This window comes from Peromyscus eremicus, chromosome 7 (assembly GCF_949786415.1).
Source record: "Peromyscus eremicus chromosome 7, PerEre_H2_v1, whole genome shotgun sequence".
In the NCBI taxonomy this organism is placed as follows: domain Eukaryota; kingdom Metazoa; phylum Chordata; class Mammalia; order Rodentia; family Cricetidae; genus Peromyscus; species Peromyscus eremicus.
In genome coordinates, this window is record NC_081422.1 from 33,604,570 (window position 1) to 33,617,304 (window position 12,735).

The 12,735-nt window shown below is 37.5% G+C and overlaps 1 protein-coding gene across 2 annotated transcripts; it reads left to right on the plus strand.

The window, feature by feature from the left end:
- Positions 1-338: 338 nt before the first annotated feature.
- LOC131914212 (olfactory receptor 8B3-like) lies at positions 339-10,082 on the plus strand. 2 transcript variants are annotated; one of them, XM_059266802.1, is made up of 2 exons: positions 339-350; positions 9,138-10,082. In XM_059266802.1, exons 1-2 carry the CDS (start codon positions 339-341, stop codon positions 10,080-10,082), a joined length of 957 nt encoding a protein of 318 aa, XP_059122785.1. The 2 variants fall into 2 exon arrangements, with proteins under 2 accessions (XP_059122785.1, XP_059122786.1); XM_059266803.1 differs by lacking the exon at positions 339-350 and adding an exon at positions 4,110-4,120 and having other exon boundaries at positions 9,143-10,082.
- Positions 10,083-12,735: the final 2,653 nt, after the last annotated feature.

Consider the following 12,735-nt stretch of genomic DNA (forward strand, 5'->3'; position numbering starts at 1 on the left):
ACAACATGGAGAGAAAAGGATTTATTTTACTTACACTGTCAGGTAATAGTCCATCATTGAGGAAAGTCAGGAGAGGAACTCAAGCAGAGTAAGAAATTGGAGGCAAGAGCTGATGCAGACACCACTGAGGAGTGTTGCATGATAGTTTCCTACTGAAAGAGTGTACTTCCTACCTTCCCTTGTGTCCAGCTAAGGCAACTTCAGAAGGGAGGAACGATGAGAGGGAATATAATATAATGTGGTAGTCACTTCCATCCCTGTAAAGTTCATCTTCTTCCTTTGGTCATCCTTTCATCCCACCAACATGGCTGTGGCATTCTCTCATCTGTCTGAATGACATGAGAATAATGGCTCAACTATCCGTGTGGGAGAGATCATGCTCCCTCGAAGTGTGTCTGCTGATAAACATGGTCTCATCTATCTAAGGTCAGACTTGCCTCTCTCTTTCTGCCTTTCTGCCTCTCATTTAATTGTCAGCACAAAAAAAACCCACATAAAACAAAACAAGTTTAAAGTAAAGCAAAAATAGGTTTAATGTAAAATAATATTTTAGATCAGTGTGCTATATAGTTTTTATGTCAACTGGACACAAGCTAAAGTCATCTGAGAGAAGAAAACCTCAATTAAGATGATACCCCAAATAAGATTGGGCTGTAGAGAAACCTATAGGGCATTTTCTTAATTAGCAATTGATAGGCGAGTGCCTAGCCCATTCTGCCTGGTGCCAACCTGGGCTACTGGCTAAAGAAGCCATGAGGAACTAACCAGTTATCAGCATCCCCCCTGGCTTCTGCATCAGCTCAGGCTTCCAGGATCCTGATCTGTTTGAGTTTCTATCCTGACTTCCTTTGATAATGAACAGTGATGTGACCCTTTCTTTCACAAGTTGCTTTTGGTCATGGTGTTTCATCACAGTAATAGTAACCCTAACTAAGACAATTGGGGATATATACATAAATTGGTTATGAAATTTTGAGTTGTTGAGTAAAATAGGTTAAATTTACAATATATTTGGATGACCCAAGTAGTTCCCTTGAAGGAGGGTGCCATCTAACAGAGTAACTTGCTTGCTAGCCTCAAGGATGCATGGAAAATAACATCTGCTAGAAGTCTACTGTCCATAGCCCCAGCTGTGCAGCCCTGAACAGCTCCAACCATGTTGGCCAAGCCAGAATCAACCTTCTCTTTATCCAAAGTTGAATTGCTCCTCATGTCTCCCACAACAGAGGGTTGGATTCTTATTTCCTAGTGGAAGATCTCAAAGTCTGTACCCATATGTCAAATGTCACAAACAACAGAGAGTCAAATAACAATCACTTTGGCCTTAATGTTTCCTGAACTGACACATGAAGATGCTGTGGACAGGGGAACCTTGTATCTAAGCCTACTACCTGGCTGGTATGAGACCTGCAAGCTAGTTTAATTGGTCATGGCCTTTACCTTGGCACTCAATTCTTCCTCTTAGCAAAAGCTACTTCGGGGGCAACACACTAACCACCCATGTTCCCTGATTAAAGGAGGTTGCCAGATACTCTGTCATCAAACTAACAGCTTGGAAAGTTATTCAGAATCTCCAAGTAGTAATGTTGACAGTTGCATTTTGTATCTGCGGAGTCAACAAATAGTTCTAGTAAGTGCTATCCTAAGCCTTCAGAATCTTCAGGAGAGGATGATATGCATGAAGAAGATTCTCTTCAATTTGGACTCACCTGTGTGTTTTGAGAAGAAAATCTAGTCTCTACCTAGATATAGAGCACCAGGGTAAAGTGGGGCTCTAATTAGTCTTCATAATAAAAACTCAGAGTCAGATATCAGGGGTGAAAGCAGAAAGATCAGAGAAGCAGAGTAGCCAACCACTTAGTGACTTCTTACCTCTGTGAAACTCAGATTGAAAGGGGGGGGGGGTGATCCCACCTCTGTGAATCCTCAGACTGAATGGAATGCTCCTGTCTCTATGAATCCTCAAACTGAATCTCTATGAATACTCAGACTGAATGGGCTGAGATCCTGTCTCCACCTGCCTTATATTCCTGTCTCCACCTCCGTAGTGCTGAGATTAAAGGCATGAGCCTTCCATGTGCTGGGATCAAAAACTTGAGCCTCCCATATGCTGGAATTAAAGGCATGATCTTCCCAAGTACTGGGATTAAAGGTGTGCGCTACCACCAACTGGCTCCATATCTCTTTTAGACTGGTTCAATCTCTTGTAGCCCAAGGTGGCCTGATCTTTCTGCTTCATTCTCCCAAGTGCTAGGATTAAAGGTGTGTGTCACCACTGCCTGGCCTCTATGGTTAACTACTGGCTAGCTCTACCCTATGATCTCTAGGAAAGCTTTATCTGTGAGAGCACAAACAAAATATCGTGCAACACCAGGGCCAGTGCCTGCACTCTTGCCTTGAAGCCTACAAGGAGTATACAGGCTTTGGCACTAATGCTTGTGTATGTTTTCTAAGAATTTCCATAAGCCAATTGTCTTCATCACTATTCTATTGGTGGAAAGAGGCACCATGACCAAGGCAACTCTTATAAAAGAAAAGAATTTAATTGGGATCTTGTTTAGAGTTTCAGAGGTTAGTACAGTATTGTCATGGTGGGTGAAATTGTGTCACACAGTATCTGAGAGCTTTACATCCTGATATTCAGACAAGCAGGCAGAAAAAGAGTCACTGGGCCTGACATAGCCTTTTGAAAAACCCAAATCCACCCCCCAGTGACATATATACTCAAACAAGACCACATCTCCTAATCCTTCTAATCCTTTCAATAAATTTCACTCCCTGATAACTAAGCATACAAATATATGGGCCTACAGAGCTATTTTTACTCCAATCATCACATCAATATTTGTTAAAGATCATTTTATTTGGTTATTTTGCTTTACAAGTTGTGCCTCTAAACATCCAATCTTTTCAAACAAAATGATGTCAAGAAATGTGCTTACTGCTGTCAGTATGTGTTGACCTAGAGATTTGTCCATCTGCAGAAAGATTGAAGAGTTGGCTTTGGTACTCTTTGTTAATTCAGGCTATGTAACATGTAACTTATATATGATAGATCTGACATGACTGCTTTTATTTTTCATCTGTTGGTTGAGTGTGTGGAATGAGACTATAAAGATTAAGAAAAGTCCTGGTAATAGAATTAATTAATAAATTCTGGTTCTTTAGTATAAACTTTGTATAGTGAGTCATTTACTTTTGACCTGGCAGCCACAGACTCATATAGTAACTTAGGGTGTTCTCGAGTGTTCTACAGAAATGCATATTGAGGAGGAAGCAAAGCAGTCCCTTTCTCAGGGAGTATGCTTTTTAAATTGAAAAATCATTTATTTCAAGGAATCACATCTTAGAATTAAGTTGTCTCTTTTCATGGCCTGACAATATAAATTATATTTACTGTGCCATCTTGGAATGTTAAGTATAACAATTTAATGTTAACAAAATATGAACTAAGTCATTTTTTAAATACTAGATATGGTCATTTAAGATAATAGTCCCAATTTTTAAATTTTTTAAATCAATTTGTTTCTAACCCCCACAAATATTTTAATACTTAAAACAAATATATGTTTCATCATACTTGAAAACAAGTAATATCACTTAAATGCTTTTTCTTCAGATTCATTCCTTAGATCTTGATTTCAACTGGCTTTTCTTTTTCTTTTTTCTTTTTCTTTTTCTCTTTTTTTTTATAAAGGTTCCAGGTACTTGCTTCTTATGCAGCATTCCAATGTAAACAAACGGCTAATTACAGTTTATCGTTCTATAGAATTCTGGTACATATTCCAGCCAGCTGTACAATTGCATTGAACATTATGTTAACTTTGTTTAATTTTATATTAAACTCATGTTAATATTGATGTAAAATTTTACCTCATATAACTTTGTCTCTTAATGTTCCCCACAGAGTTGTACAGTTATCACCTCCTAACTTATGTATCTTTACCAGCTGTCAAGTTTTATCATGGCCCCTTGGATGGACTCACCTCTGAGGCACTCTAACTACTGCATCTCTCATTGAACTTTCATTAGCATCAAAGCAGCTACAAGAAAGATCAGTGGCTCCAAACCTCTAAAAGCAGTTTGGGTGACTTCAGAAAATTGGAAGAATGACCCAAGGGCCATCTAATTCATCCCTCTTCCTGCCACTCTGGACTTTGGTTTGGGACTCAGAATGAAGAGAACTGGACTGCAAACTTCTTTGCATCAGTTAACCCCTCTGTCTTACCAGCTCAGATCATCTTAGCATCCTTCAGGACCAGCTGGGGTCCCTGACTGCAGCAGTACTCCACAATTAAAAAAGACTAGATCTGACTACTGATAAGGAAGAGATGTGTGCCCACCTCTTCTGACATGCTGCTTCCATGCCCACAAATCCTAAAAGGTTTAAGATGGTGCCTAAAAACAGGAGGTCATACTAAACTTCAACCACAAGCCTCCTCCTATGTATAGGCTTCTGGTTCCCTCTCACTTTGGCTCCTTCCCTGGGTTATACCTTTCCTCCTTACTTTCCTCATACATACATTTTTACCCAGTCTTACAAATGTTTTACTTACTGAACTTCACCCTCTACCCAAACAAAATGTACCACATAAGCTCTCCCAATAGTTCTCATCCTATACTAGCTCCATTTTCTCCATTTGATCTTGATACATCTGCAAAATAACCTTTTAGATGCTATGGAAAAACTGGCTTAAAGGGACCTTTATCCTTTTCACCTCAGGCCAGATACAATTCTTTACAGTAGTCCCCTATTTTGTCCTGTTCCCTTCATTTGATTGTCTGAATCTGTCCGCTATTTCTGCTAGCTCATTTTGGTGCAGCAGTCCTGGTAATGGGACCAGTCACCATCACCCTGAATTGACTCTATGCCCACTTCCTCTCTCAGATCCACTCTGTCTCTTCCTCCTGCATCCCTTCCCATCCTGCAAACCTACTGGGCAATCACTCAGGTTTTGTTCTGTAACCAAAGCACTTGTTTACATCCCTCTAACAATTATTTTTCCAGTCTCCTCAGGAATGCATGATGGCAATTGCATGATCCAGCCCAGCCGATAAAGTTTAAACTTCTGCTAATTGGCCAAAGAACCCCCTCCACCATAGGTCTTCCAGAGAACCAGAAATACCACCCCCCAGCAAAGGCTCTCTTCAGCAGGAAAACAACCTTATCTTTCTCCATATTCTCTTAGAATTTGGAATGACTATTTCCTGCTGAGACTACACTTCCCAGATTTCCTTGTGGCAGGGCAAGGCAACTCCAGAAGGGAGGTACTGTGAGTGGGGAGGTAATGTACTAATGATAGTCATTTCTATCAGTATAAAGATTGTAGCCATCTTCTTCCTGTGGACTTTCTTTCATTAGCCATGGCGTGGAGTCATTTGCTCATCTGCCTGCATGGTGTGAGGCATTCATTCATCCATCTACCCATCCATCCTCATGGGTGAAATCATGTCTGTGTGTCTGCCAATAAACATGGTCCTGCCTAAGTGCAGAGGCCTCTTCCTTTCTGACTTCTGTTTCTCCTTTAAGCCACCTGCAGAACTTACTGCCTTGCTCCTCAAGGCTTGCTCAGCCTGCTTTCTTACAAAACTCAGGACCACCAGCCTAGGGGTGAAACCATTCACAATGAGTTGGGTCCTCTCAGATCAATCACTAATTAAAAAAACAAAACAAAAACAAACGGTTCTCAACCTGTGAGTCGCAAGACCCATAGGGGTTGCATATCAGATATTTACATTACAATCCATAATAGTAGCAAAATTAGTTATGAAGTAGCATCAAAATAACTATATGGTTGGGTGTCACCACAACATGTAGAACTGTATTTAAGGGCTGCAGCTTTAGGAAGGTTGAGAACCACTGCCCTAAATGTTTGCTTACAGCCTGATCTTATGGAGGAAATTTCTCAATTGAGATTACTTCCTCTCAGATGACTCTAGCTTGTGTCAAATTGACATAAAAAAGCCAGTTACCTGATGGCAGGTGACTACATTGGACGACTTCCTTCATGATAAGGACAATACTTTGTCCTTACTGGAGACTTAGATTCATTTAGTGCTGTCTGAGCACCTCTAAATGGCTTTCCACAGCATACACATGTTGTCTGATAGACTCAAGAAGGCTGCACTCCATGACTACTGCTTTCTGTAGTGGGTGTCCCATGGTACTGGTGCTGCAACTAGGCTGCACTTCACCAATAGCTTCTCCTGTGCTCTTTTCATAGTTTAAAACCTCAAGTTCTCTGTAGGGCCCCTTCCATCCTGGGGCTACTGCACCTTCACCAATTGCCTCTTCTGGCCTCTCACAGTGCCAAGTCCCAGTGCTCTCCATGATCCGTAATAATTGACTGTCCAATACAAAGTTGTCAACAACAAAAAAGACTTAGTGGGTTATAATTATATATGAGGGAGGATATTTTAAGGAAGGTACCGGAGAGAGGAAAGGGAATGGGAAAAGCAATGTAAATATATTTTAATTAAAATGTTTAAAAAATAAAATATATATATATATGTGTGTGTGTGTGTGTGTGTGTGTGTGTGTGTGTGTGTGTGTGTGTGTGAATGATCTTGGATGGCTGGGCATGTGATCCAGTCATAGAAGGAGCACATTTAAGGAATAAAATTTGATCCTGAACACTGTAAACGCACAGCTAACAACAACAAAAACTAACTTAAAATTGATTTTGAGAATTATCGGTGAGTTGATACCTGAAATGTGTTACCATATTGCTGGAAAGAAAACTTTGATGAAGTAATATGGAAATAGGGATAGACTTTGGAGCATTTCCAATTTTCCTTAATAGATAAAATATAATAGAAGACTGAAGTTCACTATTGCTCAAGGTTGGACAGTCTCTGAAGAGAAGGCCAGTCCAGATTAAGATTTTGAGTCCTTGGGGAACTAAAGAGATGCAATTGCCCAGTGTATAAATGCAATTGCCTCATTTTCTGTCTATATCGAGCATCTCTTCCCTTGGAAGGCAAAAACCCTACATCTATCTTTCTCATATTAAAAGGTACATTAGGCTTTTAAACACATGTGAGTTCTTTTTTGGGGGGGGTTGCCTAAACTGTCAACTGTGATAATAAGAAAGGCTATTCATATTTCCTATGATTCCTCAGAAGACTAATAATTATCTTATATGTTATGACTAGTAATTCAAAAAGATACCCTGGATAGAAAAGATTATTTTTATACTGTTTCCCTTTATAGTTAAAGGAATTAAAGCCTCATAATCCAATATCACACTTCTAGAATGATAGGAGTGAATTTCAGTTATTAGGAAATATCAAAGTTTGCTCTCATAAAAAGGCAAGTTTTCAATTAATAATTTCAATTAATAAATTATACTAATTATTTTGCTTTTATTTAACAACTTTATTGTTATATCACTATTTAAAATGATATACATGACATTTAGAACATTATGTTTTAACTAAATTATTCATTGTGAAATGACTCAACAATGAAGCTAATTCAAATGTGCCTCCTTGTTTATAAGATGCTTTTTATGTATTTTGTGTGCATACAGTCAGTGAGAAGATATTTGAAGAAATATCCTGTTAGTAAATCCTAAGTGTATAATATAACATTTTAACCATAGTATGTTGAACATTAGAACCCAATTATGTTGCATAACTGAAAATTTTAAACTTTAGTTTGCATCAACTGATTTCCTTACAGATACCAGCAACCAACATTCTACTCTTTGCTTATGTGAACCTAACTGCTTAAGACTGCAATTCAGTATATATCATGTGGTATTTCTTCCGCAATTTCTTGCCTTTTGTATTTGCATAATAGTCCCACACTGATATGATGTACTGTGCTTTAGGATGCACAGTTTTCTTTCCAGTGTTTGCAGTCCTAAAATTCAGTGACTTTCCTGGAAGCATCTTGAAGGTAAGCAGAGAACATTCAGATTCTGAACAGGGTGCTTGCAAGGGTTTTAGCAGCAATCAACTCCATGAACATTTCTCACGCTATTCCACATTTAAGAGTTTCTCTGTGTCAGACACACCTTAACCTTTTTTAAAATCAGTGTTCATGCTTCCAACTTTACTGAGTCCAATCTGGCACCTCATCATTAGGTTTCTATAATTTATATCTGGGCTAGGGAAGAAGCAAAGTCATGAAGACATGGTAGATGAGAACTGTATCAACTTTTCCAAGAGAGATGTGAACAAATGGCTACTTAGCTCAGCTAGGATACCAAAACTGTACCAAAGTAATGATTCTACTAAAGTTTAATTTGAAGAAACAATGAGTTTATTGAATTTACTGCAACATGGATGAGGTGTGACTAACAGGAATATGGATGATCCCAAAATATCTACATCAGGGAAAAGTCTTATCCCAGGATGGATTGATGACTTCCCCATAGCTGCGCAGGTGAAGTGCTCCTTTAGTTAACCTTCCATACCCTACGTAGTCAGCACCTCAAAACATCATGTAAAACTGAGGCAAAATTACACACAGCTGAGAATTTAGAACAGAGTGAATACCTGGAATCTAATGTGGTGGTCTACTGAACCTCTCTACCTTCTTCTGTGAGGGAATATCAAGGCAGAAACTTGAGGATCTTTTGCAGGTAACCACAGCTTCTCTTAGTCAGATAGTAATGGATAGTATTCTTTGAAGCCAGCACCCTACACCAAATAGATAAGGGCAACTTTGTCTTGGACAATCCTACTTCATCCTTCTCCCCTGAATTTTCTAACAGTTAAATTAGAATATGGTAAATGGCAACACTGGGATCATCTTTGATGGTGAAATTAGTGATAATCTGTTGTTTTCAATTTTAAGACTCTAATATAGGGTGAAAGACATTATATATTAATATGTAATATGCAAGATTTCTCCATTGATTCATTTTTGTTTTTTGTTTCTGTTTTGACACAGGATCTCTTGTAGCCTATGGTGAACTTGAACTTACTGTATAGCCAAGGATAACTTTGAAGGCCTGAGTTTCCTGTATCTACCTCTTAAGTACTTAGCAAGGGATTCGTTAATTTCATGCTGAGCATTTTCAGACATTGTCAACTTATACCTCATATTTTTGGGACAAGCAACTGCTGGAAGATCTATGCTGTCCTCCAATTTTTCTATATTATTTTCAGTCTACAAATTGTCTTAGAGAAGAATGGTTCTGGCAAATGGCTCTATTGTGACTGAATTCATTCTCTTGGGATTAACAGACGAGCCTAGACTTCAAATGCCTCTTTTCTTACTGTTTCTATTAATGTATATGATCACAGTACTGGGGAACTTGACTTTGATTATTTTAATTATGCTAAATGCTCATCTACACACCCCCATGTATTTTTTTCTCTTTAATTTGTCCTTTGTAGATCTCTGTTATTCTTCTGTGATTACACCCAAAATGATGATGAATTTTATATTACAGAAAAACCTTATCTCTTACATGGGTTGTATGTCCCAGCTCTACTTCTTTTGTTTTTTTATAATTTCTGAATGTTATGTACTGATGTCAATGGCCTATGATCGGTATGTAGCTATCTGCAATCCACTCTTGTATAACACTGCCATGTCCCCACGTGTGTGTTCTTATCTTATGCTTGGTTCATATTTGATGGGATTTTCTGATGCCATGATCCACACTGGTTGCATGCTCAGACTGACCTTCTGTGATGGGAACACCATCAACCACTATTTCTGTGATGTCCTCCCTTTGCTGCAGCTCTCCTGCACCAGCACCTATGTCAATGAGATGGAAATCTTCATTGTAGGGGGGAAAGACATCATTTTGCCCAGTGTCATCATCTTTGTCTCTTATGGCTTCATCATCTCCAGCATCCTCCAAATAAGGTCCACGGTGGGTAGATCCAAGGCCTTTGGCACCTGCAGTTCCCACATAATTGCTGTCTCTCTGTTCTTTGGATCATGTGGATTTATGTACCTGAAACCTTCTTCTGCTATATCAATTGACCAAGGAAAAATATCTTCCATTTTTTATACCATTGTGGTTCCAGTGTTGAACCCCTTAATATATAGCTTGAGAAACAAAGATGTTAAAATTGCCCTAAGAAATATCCTGAATAAGAAAAAGATTTTTATATAGTTACAACATAGAGATTATTAATGTTGCATACATATTTTTAGTCACAGTTTTGTATAGGATTCATAGATATTTCCATCATTATTGTTCCTTTTAGCTTTTTGCCTATTTAGGAATAGAGATAAGTGACATTTCTTACTGTTACTATAAAATGTTTCCTAGAAAATATGAAAGAATCTTACTTTGATTAAGGTAACAATAGGTTGCCATCACTTTACTGTGGATAGTTTTTATTTTTACTTGAAATAAATTCAAGATCAGACATTCTGTCTGTACCATTCTCTTTCTTTCCTTCATCAGGGAAGAATATGTTGCTTTCAAATACCAGAAAGGAATTAACACAAATCCTTCTTGATTCACAGTTAATATAGCATATCTTGCAAATGTAAATTCTGTGCAGTAAATATTTTTGTCAGATGTGTTATACTTGCCTTGTGGAGATAAAACAATGCCTATTAGTATGTAAATATATAGCTATGTTATAAATAGGATTCTGAAACTTAGAGAGATTGGCAGCTTACATTATCTCCCACACCCACTTATGACAAAATCAAGAATTCAAGCACACCTATTACTCACCATACTTTTTGTCTGCTTTTCCTGCAAACCCATTAAAAGTGTGAAATAATATTTCTAATTAATAATTTGACTTCTTTGTTTTATTTCGTGAATTTCACTAAAATGTCTGTAACATTTTTCACTTTTTTATTTAACTGTACTTTGTTTCTTTTTGTTCTATAAATCCACATAAGAGTTGCACCAAAGTGAGGAGAGCTTGGGGGAGTGGTGGGAGGAAAAACTGTGGTTGGAATGTATTATCTGGGAGAAGAAAAGAATATATTTTCAATCATAAAAAAATACACATTGTGCTTTGATAAGGGAAAAAGTTATAAACTTTTTGTTGAAGAAAGCTATTTCATTGGAGGTCCCTTTTCTTGGGAAAAAGGATGGATGTGCTACTTGGTGAATCTTTAGTTACTGTAATTTCTCTCTTTTACTCATAAAACATGGGTCATCCTTATTACTCATGATGAAAATGGCTTAACAGAGTTTTAAGATTAAGAGGAAATATTATGGACACATTATGAGGCATAATGAAGAAAGGAGTCAACTTCAGGACACACAGCAGTGAATGATTGTTCAAACTCAAGGTGGAAAGAAATCAATTCAGATATAAAACAACAGAGGAAGTGGAACCTCTGCTTCTCTTTTGTAGAAGACTTTAAAAAATGTAGACTATAGGAGATGATATTGGGTTATGTTACTTAACACTAAAGAATGGCTAATTCCAGCAGGCAGAAGGCTTTGTGTACAACTGAATTACTCCATCAGTCTTGTTTTCCTGCATTGTTCCTAATGAATTTTAAGGTAAAACTTCACGTCACTTGAAAGAGTAATAAGACTTTGGAAATATATAATTCATAAATAGAAAACTTAGTGGCAGTCCTCTTGAAAGGATGCTGTATGTTTTCTTAAGAGAAAACAGGCAAAGGATGACAAAAGTGAAATTCCCAATCTGATATCATGGCTCAGTTGAAATGTTTGTTTGTTTGTTTGTTTGTTAATATAATGATAATATATGCCATTTCCACAAGTTCTCTATTTCCAAGTTTGGGGATTCAGAAAGTTTATATAAGTGGTTTGTCATTTCAGTTGCTTGGTTTAGAGTGTTTGGCAGGGTTTGATTCCTGGCTTTTGATTTCAAGTCTTCACAGATGTCCCTGATGTGATTCCAATATTTTTCTAAAATTTTATTTATCTAAAAGAGTTTAACTTCAAAGTAGCTTCTTTTCACTTTTTCCTTTATATACTATAACTTTTAGTAAAATCGTTTTCATTATGCCTCATAGTAGAATTATATCTCACACTGGGTAAATTCCAAATGGTTTTAAGTTAAAATTGGTCTTAAAATTGATTGTGTTAGCCTAAATGTATAGGTTAAGGACTAATATAGAATTTCACTATGATTCTGACACATTTGATTTTTTTGGCTCTAGCTTTGGGATATTTCATTATTAATTCCAGCAATTTTAAGGGGATCAACAAGTCACTAGATGGGCTCTGATGTACAAATATATACCTTTATACATTGAAATCCCACTCTGCGAAGATCCTGAGGGCAGGTCCACTGTTTTCCTCAGTGAGGAATCTGATGTAATCATCTGCATGATTTAAAGTTTTTCTCAGACAAAATTAATTTAATCATTGACAAAATCAGTAGTACACAGCTAGTTAACATATTGCCTCAGGAAGACTGTTATACACTGCTTCCTTTTCAGCAGCTATCTGTCAATCTTTGTTATAACTAGGAAAATTTAGGAAAGCCAAAGGGGGAGAGAGTCTCATCCAGCTTCATAGATGCTGATGCTGATGCTTAGAGATGTCACCAAGTTGCTCCAAATCACAATCGAAAGTGATGTGATTGATACATGGACTTTTCATTCAAAATCAATAATTATAAAACAAAACAAAAGTATGATGATTAACACAGAAATCCACATGTGGTGAAAGTCCAGAGAATAAGAGACCATGGGATGTTCAACCCTATTGAAACAACTGTATCATACCCCTCCTCCTAAGGCTCAGGGTTTGTTCTAGCAGAAGCAAAAAGATTTTAAGAGCCAGAAGTGGTAGATGACCACAAGGAAAGAGTGCT